General features: G+C 47.8%; 1 protein-coding gene across 1 annotated transcript in view; it reads left to right on the forward strand.

Moving 5' to 3' along the window:
- The window catches only part of skic3 (SKI3 subunit of superkiller complex), a 118203-nt gene that overhangs the window by 9908 nt on the left and 99351 nt on the right, over positions 1-8944 (forward strand). The window contains exons 22-39 of the mRNA XM_034091340.2: positions 1305-1366; positions 1438-1494; positions 1588-1656; positions 2617-2691; positions 2890-3031; positions 3120-3213; positions 3784-3861; positions 3959-4083; positions 4165-4288; positions 4500-4724; positions 4844-4916; positions 5011-5064; positions 5234-5345; positions 6290-6418; positions 6498-6622; positions 6757-6921; positions 7719-7871; positions 8368-8576. Of these exons, the coding sequence (XP_033947231.2) occupies positions 1305-1366; positions 1438-1494; positions 1588-1656; positions 2617-2691; positions 2890-3031; positions 3120-3213; positions 3784-3861; positions 3959-4083; positions 4165-4288; positions 4500-4724; positions 4844-4916; positions 5011-5064; positions 5234-5345; positions 6290-6418; positions 6498-6622; positions 6757-6921; positions 7719-7871; positions 8368-8576 (2071 nt within the window). The remainder of the gene's footprint in view (positions 1-1304; positions 1367-1437; positions 1495-1587; positions 1657-2616; positions 2692-2889; positions 3032-3119; positions 3214-3783; positions 3862-3958; positions 4084-4164; positions 4289-4499; positions 4725-4843; positions 4917-5010; positions 5065-5233; positions 5346-6289; positions 6419-6497; positions 6623-6756; positions 6922-7718; positions 7872-8367; positions 8577-8944) is intronic.

An 8944-nucleotide genomic window follows, 5' to 3' on the forward strand; every position in this document is an offset into this window, starting at 1 on the left:
TCTAGCGCACTCGAGCTGGTTTCTCCATTCATACCTACCTTACGTCATGTGTCTGTGTTAGTTAAGTCGTGGGTCTGTGTTCGTTAAGTCGTGGGTCTGTGTTCGTTAAGTCGTGGGTCTGTGTTCGTTAAGTCGTGGGTCTGTGTTAGTTAAGTCGTGGGTCTGTGTTCGTTAAGTCGTGGGTCTGTGTTCGTTAAGTCGTGGGTCTGTGTTCGTTAAGTCGTGGGTCTGTGTTCGTTAAGTCGTGGGTCTGTGTTAGTTAAGTCGTGGGTCTGTGTTCGTTAAGTCGTGGGTCTGTGTTCGTTAAGTCGTGGGTCTGTGTTCGTTAAGTCGTGGGTCTGTGTTAGTTAAGTCGTGGGTCTGTGTTAATTAAGTCGTGGGTCTGTGTTCGTTAAGTCGTGGGTCTGTGTTCGTTAAGTCGTGGGTCTGTGTTAGTTAAGTCGTGGGTCTGTGTTCGTTAAGTCGTGGGTCTGTGTTCGTTAAGTCGTGGGTCTGTGTTCGTTAAGTCGTGGGTCTGTGTTCGTTAAGTCGTGGGTCTGTGTTCGTTAAGTCGTGGGTCTGTGTTCGTTAAGTCGTGGGTCTGTGTTCGTTAAGTCGTGGGTCTGTGTTCGTTAAGTCGTGGGTCTGTGTTCGTTAAGTCGTGGGTCTGTGTTCGTTAAGTCTTGGGTCTGTGTTCGTTAAGTCACGGGTCTGTGTTCGTTAAGTCGTGGGTCTGTGTTCGTTAAGTCTTGGGTCTGTGTTCGTTAAGTCGTGGGTCTGTGTTCGTTAAGTCGTGGGTCTGTGTTCGTTAAGTCGTGGGTCTGTGTTCGTTAAGTCGTGGGTCTGTGTTAGTTAAGTCGTGGGTCTGTGTTCGTTAAGTCGTGGGTCTGTGTTCGTTAAGTCGTGGGTCTGTGTTCGTTAAGTCGTGGGTCTGTGTTCGTTAAGTCGTGGGTCTGTGTTCGTTAAGTCGTGGGTCTGTGTTCGTTAAGTCTTGGGTCTGTGTTCGTTAAGTCACGGGTCTGTGTTCGTTAAGTCGTGGGTCTGTGTTCGTTAAGTCGTGGGTCTGTGTTCGTTAAGTCGTGGGTCTGTGTTCGTTAAGTCGTGGGTCTGTGTTCGTTAAGTCGTGGGTCTGTGTTCGTTAAGTCGTGGGTCTGTGTTCGTTAAGTCGTGGGTCTGTGTTCGTTAAGTCGTGGGTCTGTGTTCGTTAAGTCGTGGGTCTGTGTTAGTTAAGTCGTGGGTCTGTGTTCGTTAAGTCGTGGGTCTGTGTTAGAACAAAGTGTCATAGTAACTTATGCAATCTTGTCTCTTTCTTTCTGTTTCGTCAGCTCTTGAGAACTTCGCTCTGGCTCAACACTGCTTCATCAAGTCCATTCAAGTTGAACCAAATGTATGTACTGAACATTCATTACGGTCATGATGAAAAAGTTCTTTATGTGACATTTTATGATTTTGTTCCAGAATGTTGTCGCTTGGACCAACCTTGGCACCCTGTATTTAAAGAAAGACAATATAGAGGTATGTGAACGGTTTTCTTTTACATTCATTTCGTTGTTTGCATCATAGTTGGCGGAGGTTTTCTATGTTAAAGTCTGTTCTTGTGTTTCTTAGCTTGCTCACGAGGCCTTCAAGATTGCCCAGTCCCTGGAGCCGCTTTACGTCAACTGCTGGATCGGACAGGTACTGAGACATCCTTTCAACTTAAATGGGTCATGTCGAGGAACTGAACACTTTAATTCTAACATTCAGATATGAATCATTTCGTTCAGCGATGAAAGGTTTTCAAGTTCAGCAGAAGGAGAACTACTTTGTTCTTGGCTAAAATGTACTGTCACTTGATTCTATTAGTTAGCACTATAGCACTATATATGAAAGTGTAGAGTAAACGATTTCATTAGAATACAATAAATACAATATCAGTATGCTAATATGTATCTTACTCTAACGGTACGTCCACACAGCAGCTTTTCAAAAATCTTGAACATCTTGGAGCTGGGCGTGTCTGACAGCTTGGGGATTTTTTGCGACCAACAACCAATCACATGAATCTCCCGCCCCCGACATACAAAGCAAAAAACCCCGGGGATTTTATGCGAGCAATATATATATATATATATATAAACTCCCCAAACAGGCGAAAACCTACCAGGTTCACCCACTGTCTCTGCCACCTCCCTCCATGCCTGGCTCCTCCGGTTTGTATCCCGTTAATAGTTCTGGTCGTAAAGAACCGGGTGATTTGCTCCCGTAATTTCTCGTTTGGAATATGAGGAAATGAACTGCGGTCTGGTTCTCCCTGCTTACACGCGGTTTGCTTGGCTAGCGCTTCTACTGTCAGATTTGCATAAACGTGTTTGATTGGCTGGCGCTTCCAGCTCAGCTTCAAAAGTTGAACATTGCTCAACTTTTGATTCCTGGAAATCCTGGACATCTTCGCTTCGCTCCCCCACAATGCAGTTCGGCGACAAGCGAGGCAAAGTGACGTCATCCCCATTCAAAGTCAACGGGCAGAGAAGCGGTGGAAGCGGTGGAAGATTCGTCTGAAGCTGCTGTGTGGACATACCGTAATGATTGTCTTTCTTGTCTCTGACCCTGTTTATCCGTCTAAACATAAGTTGTTTCTCTTTGATCTCCTCCCAGGCGCTGATAGCAGAGAGAGTGGAAAGCTTTGACGCCATGGATCTCTTCAGACACACCACTGAACTCAGCACTCATGTGGGTGACCTTCTGCGATCACTGGGGCTTCTTGATACCCCCTCATTCTCGGTTACATATTTGCTCCAACTGTCTGTCACTCTGCTAAGTTTACAGCAATAAGTGTGTTGCTGATAATAGCAGGGGTGATACCAAAGTGAAGCTCCGTGTATTCCTTAAGTTTCTCTGCTTTTCTTAATCGACGTCCTTGTTTGGCAGATGGAGGGAGTGAAAGGTTATGCCTACTGGGTATGTTCCACCCTGCTGGACAAGAGCAACAGAGACTCCACACTGTACCGCTACAACATAGTCCAGATGAACGCCGTCTCTGCTGCCCAGGTGGCTCTCAGCAAGTACACAGGTACTTGATCCACAGAGCCCTCGGTTTCATTTGACTCATGTTCTGGAAACAGACTGTGTTTAACGTTACCTTCTTGAGTCCCTCCCAGAGAGGATCCAGTCCGACCCCGATGCCTTCATTATGCTCGGCTACCTGAATGAGCATCTGCAGCTGAAGAGGCAGGCCGTGCAGGCTTACAAAAGGTGTCTGAATTACACTCACAGACTCTAAAGTGCTCACTGAAGCAGGAGCGTACCAGAGAAGGACACACACTTCTTGTCAGGCACAGGAGTAGCTTCAGTTAAATAAACCCTAACCACACAGAAAAACGAGCCAATGAAAGGAATGCGTACGGGCGTGCGTGCGTGCGGGCGGGCGGGCGCGCGTGCGTGCGGGTGGACGTGCGTGCGGGCGGACGTGCGTGCGTGCGTGCGGACGTGCGTGCGGACGTGCGTGCGGCCGTACATGTTAAAGGGGTACCAGTGGAGGGACTGCGAGACAGAAGGTGGAAACATGCTAAATTGTGATGGCTCCAACAGTAACCTTGTTTGTGTGTGTGTGTGTGTGTGTGTGTGTGTGTGTGTGCGTGCGTGGGTGCGTGGGCACATTCTTACTTAATGTTATTCTTGATTGGAGCAACTGTCAGGAAACCCACTGTCCCCCAGGATAAATAAAGTATTTCTGATTCTGTAAATATCTGGTACCTCTATTTGATCTGTAAAAAACGATGTGTATTTAGAACCCCTTTCTAAATCCGAACTCTCTTTCCTCAGAGCTGTTGAGCTTCTCCAGTCCATGTCCTCTGAAGACGCGCTGGCCTTTGCTCTGGGCAGCTATGGCCGTGCATTGTGGTAACAGCAGCGTAACCATGTGCTTGAACCATCTCTGACAACACTTACAAAACACCGCCAACTCTATATGTTGCATGTCCCACTGTGTCCCTCGCAGCACCTCAGGGCAGCCGGAGGAGGCGGTGCGTGTTTATAGCTCCACCCCCCTGCAGGAGCTCAGTGATCTGGCTGGTCTGGCTCTGTCCTCCTGCAGGGCCGGACTCATCCCAGAGAGCATCAGCGGTGAGGACTGAACAATCCGAGAGGGTGCTTGTGTTTACCCGCCGGAGGGACTGTGACTTGATGACTGTGTGTGTTCTGTAGCCTATGAACGCGCCTTGGCTGTGGCTTCCAGTGAGAAGGAGAAGGCGTACATCCTGACCGCTCTGGCGCTGCTTCAGCACCGGCTGGGGAACCTGGACTCAGCCAAGACTCTGCTGTTTAAATGGTGAGTCCACTTTGGATACTGATAGAGTGGTGCAGGACAACATCCTCAAACCCAGACATTAATTAGCATTTGACCATTTCCAGTTCCCTTGTCTCGATGTCAATGTTCTTTTGAACGTGTTCTTGGTTAGGTGCCTGAAATAGGTTCGCATGTTTTGTTCTGCAAAAGCATATACGCTAGTAAACACCCCACGCGCATTCTGCCCAAACAGCTCGATGCTAAAGGAGCCAATCCCGGAGTCCCTGCTGTGTCTATGTGCGCTGGGATTGGTCCAAAGTGATGCTACGCTGAGCGCTGCGGCGCTGACGGAGCTGCTGAAGCAGGGCCCCGCCTCTGGGAGTGTGATCGAGCAGCGGTGTCTGCTCACCTGCGCCCTGCTCGCCCTGCAGGGGAACTACAGCGCCGTGCAGCGAGAGGCTTCCAGAGCTGTGCACAGGTAATGCATGACACGTTTCAGATTTGGAGACACGTGTTTGCTGCATGTACCGCGAGATGTGCTGTCGTTAGCGTTGGTGCCTTGTGGATAGAAAATGTCAAAGCTTGTGTAATTTACAGCAACCCTGGAAACCCGTCTCTGTGGGCCCTGCTGTCCAGACTGGTTCCACAGTACTACCCAAGGAAGGCAAATGTAAGGAACATTGTATACATGTATTTGAACAGCCTGGTCCACTCTCTTGCTCCAGGACAATTCAAGTGATGTTATTTTCCTCTGTGTATTCAAGGGTGGAGCGATGGCTGGCCACGTGGCCTGTCTCTCCAGTATGACGCTAGGGAAGGTAAAGTCTTTTTTATCTTTCTATAATTTGCGTAAGCGTAACTATTTTACATGGAAAACTGTTGATATGTCAGCATGCAAAATACATTTTAATGGTACAAAAGTGTCATTACTGACTTTGGTGTCTTGCCAGTGGTTTGTAACGGAATCTGATCCTTGTTGTCCTGCAGAGGGCGATGTTGTACAGCGGGGTGAACCAGCTGGCCAATGGGAAACACTCTGGAGAGGACAGACACAGGAACGCACTGAAGACGATGCAGAGAGCTGTGATGCTTTGTCCTGGTATACACACACACGCACACACACACAGACAGACATACACACACAGACATACACACACACACAAACACACAGACACACAGACACACACACACACACACACACACACACAGACATACACACACACACACACACACACACACACACACAGACATACACACACACACACACACACAGACATACACACACACACACACACACACACAGACATACACACACACACACATACACACACACACACACACACACACACACACACAGACACACACAGAAACACACACAGAAACACACACACACACACACACGGAAACACACACAGACATACATACACACACACACACACACACACAGACATATGCACACGCACGCACACACACACACACAGAAACACACACACACACACACACACACACAGAGACACACACAGACACACACACACACACACACACACACACACACACACACACAGAGAGACATACACACGCACACACACATACAGAAACACACACACAGAAACACACACACACACAGAAACACACACACACACACACACACAGACATCCACACACACACACACACACACACACACACACAGAAACATACACACACACACACACACACTCACACACACACACATAGAAACACACACACACAGACACACACACACACACACATAAACACACACACACACATGAAAAATACATTTGTAATTATTTCAATATTGAGTTGAATCTAGTGAAATATGTCGTAGGCACACCGCTTTAAGAACCTTCATCCGTACACGTATGACTCTAATGTATGCAGGATATCCTGTTTTGCAGCAGTCTGGGACGATTAGCTTGTTTTTTTGTTATCCCTTTGCAAAGAATGTTCAGCCGCCTTACCTGGTAAGCATACTGTGAAGCGTCCCCGGTGATCTCATCCTCCGCTCGTCTCCTCTATTGCAGATGATCCAGCCACGTGGGCGGGATTAATGGCTGCCTGTCACACGGAAAACACTTCCTGTTACCTTTCAGGTTCTGCTCCTTGCAGACGAGGACTAGAGCAAACCCTCATGTCAGTGGTTTCAGAGAAAGGTGTGTGCTTAGTGCATGTTATGGAATGTATTTGTTTTGTATGTGTTTCACAGAATGAGACACTTGTTTCTGTTCCCAGTGCACCATGTGGAGGAGATCGAGCGCCCTCTTGCTCAGACTCTGGAGGGCTGGGTGCTCCAACAGGCAGTGACTGGCCTCATGCTGGGAGGACAGCTGGAGCAGGCAGAAGCCCTCTGCACACAGGTGACATAGAAACACCCTTTCACACACAACCTCAATATTTCCCTGAAAGAATAAGACTTGTTCCTGAAATAAATGAAGCGATACAAGTGACTTGTGTGGCTTTTTCCCCTCATGCTCTGCCTTCTTTGTCCCAGGTGCTGAGTGTTTCTCCAGAGCACCCGGCAGTGATGCTGTCCCTGAGACAGGTGCAGTGTCAGCGCCTCCTTTTGGCCGGTGGTGGTACTGTCCTGCCAGACTCCGTGCTGGAGCAACTAAACAACGCAGTGATGAGGAACCCCACAAACCTTGGGGGCTGGCATGTAGGTAGACACACATCAGACCAGTCTAGGACTAGTGCGTTGTTGTTCGGATCAGGGGGGCACAGGTTCAAACCCCGCTGCAGTCAGCATGTCGCGAGACACTTCCCCCCAAATTGCTCCTGTGGGGATTGCCCACAGCACTGAGTGTGTAAGTCGCTTTGGAGAAAAGCGTCTAACAAATAAGATGTAATGTAAAGTTATACTCCTTTATTGCAAGCACCAGTTGTTTCTAACACAATATGACGCTGTTCACGCAGACTTGCTCTACTGAACTCTATAAAGAGGCTTTAACATATTCTCAGTCTGCGATGATGGGTGTTGAGTTCAGCCAAATAATGATGTATTTTTCTCTCCGTCACAAAAGCCGTTTCCTATTGCCTCTGCTCTGACCTAAGAAGACCACAGCTGTCGTATGACTCACATAAAATGGATGCTCCCAGCCGGGGGGAAGATGCAAAGACACTCGGCTATTTCTCTTTAAAGCCATGCATATATTGGCAGATGTAGCCCTGACCAATAATGTAACAAATAATATAATGTCATGCTCTGCAATTATGTGTTCTGTAAGTCCTTAAATATACTGGTAAAAACCTGTTTTGGTTTCAATTTCAAGTAAGAGGCGGAGGATTGTTTTTCAGTGATTATCATATGTAAACTCTTCTGATCTTTTCAATATTTTCTCTCACCTTCCTCTTCCTCTTCTACCTCTTCTATTTCCTCCCGCTTGTCCCTCATTCTCACCTCTACTCCCACTCCTCCTTGATTTCCAAACCCCTCCCCTGCTCTCCGTGTCCCAGTGGCTGGCCGAGGTGTATCGTAGCCAGGGTCTGCTCCTCCAGGCGGTCATGGCCTACAGGCGGAGTCTGCAGATCTCCTCACAGCTCGGCCTGCACAGCAGCCAGATTTCCACTCTGCTGCGACTAGCCCTGCTGGCCCTGGGACCCTCGATGGTGAGTCCCTACTGTGTTACATCCATTCAAGTACAGCTATTACAGCACAACTATCTGAAATCTTTGTCCTGCCATGCTGTGGCCATGAATAAGAGCATTTTAGAAATGTATGTGTTACGCAAACGGTTAAGATTAGTACTGATTAAGGATTAAGGTCTTTTGCCCCAGGAGTAATGTTCAAGCAATAAGGAATAGTATTATTTTACAATGCTGACCCTAAGACTTGCATAATACTATTCACACACCTGTCTAGAGGAAGCTCCTTTTGGCATCCCTGTCAATGTCAGAAACAAGTAGAGGAGATGAAAGATGGGTATCCTGCAGAAAGTAAAGGATCAGCAGGACATTAGTCATGTGTGGCTTTCCACTCTACTTCTCACAGGACAACAAAGTGAAATGCAATTATTGTTTATCTGACATTTTGCTTACTGTTAACGTCATATTGAGTACAGTCACGGCTCCACCCATTGTTCTTAACCAGCTGATGACCTTTCAGGCGGGTGTCCCAGGAAACGACTGGACCAACATGATCGTGGAAGCCACCACTGAAGTGTTGAAGCTGGGCTCCTCCTCCGTGGCCCTCCTGTTCCAGGCCCTGCTCCATGTTGTGACCAAGACGGCTGCGAGGTCAGTGTTTCTCACCGTGTTGTATTACCCTCTGCTGAAGGTAGCATGGAAATGCCCGAGCGTGTTGCATGTGCGTGGGTGCTTCTGCGTCAATATGCAAATGTGTTGAACCCATTGGCTGGTAGGTGAAGTATATCAGCTGAAGTAAATAAAAGGGATTCCTGAAGCTTGTGAGTAGCCAAGATTGAAGATGGTCAGATAACGAGCGAGTAAATGAAAACAGAATTAGGCGGAGAAGTGTAAGTGTGTGTGTGTGTGTGTGTGTGTGTGTGTGTGTGTGTGTGTGTGTGTGTGTGTGTGTGTGTGTGTGTGTGTGTGTGTGTGTGATTTACAGAAAGGTTCTTCCAGATATGAAACTGTTTTTTTTGGGACCAGGTGGAGTTGTAGTTGACAGCAACCGTAGGAATCAGCTGTTTGCACACAGAGTTCTCGAGTCTACTTTCGCT

The sequence above is a fragment of the Pseudochaenichthys georgianus genome, chromosome 9, assembly GCF_902827115.2.
Source record: "Pseudochaenichthys georgianus chromosome 9, fPseGeo1.2, whole genome shotgun sequence".
Lineage (NCBI taxonomy): Eukaryota > Metazoa > Chordata > Actinopteri > Perciformes > Channichthyidae > Pseudochaenichthys > Pseudochaenichthys georgianus.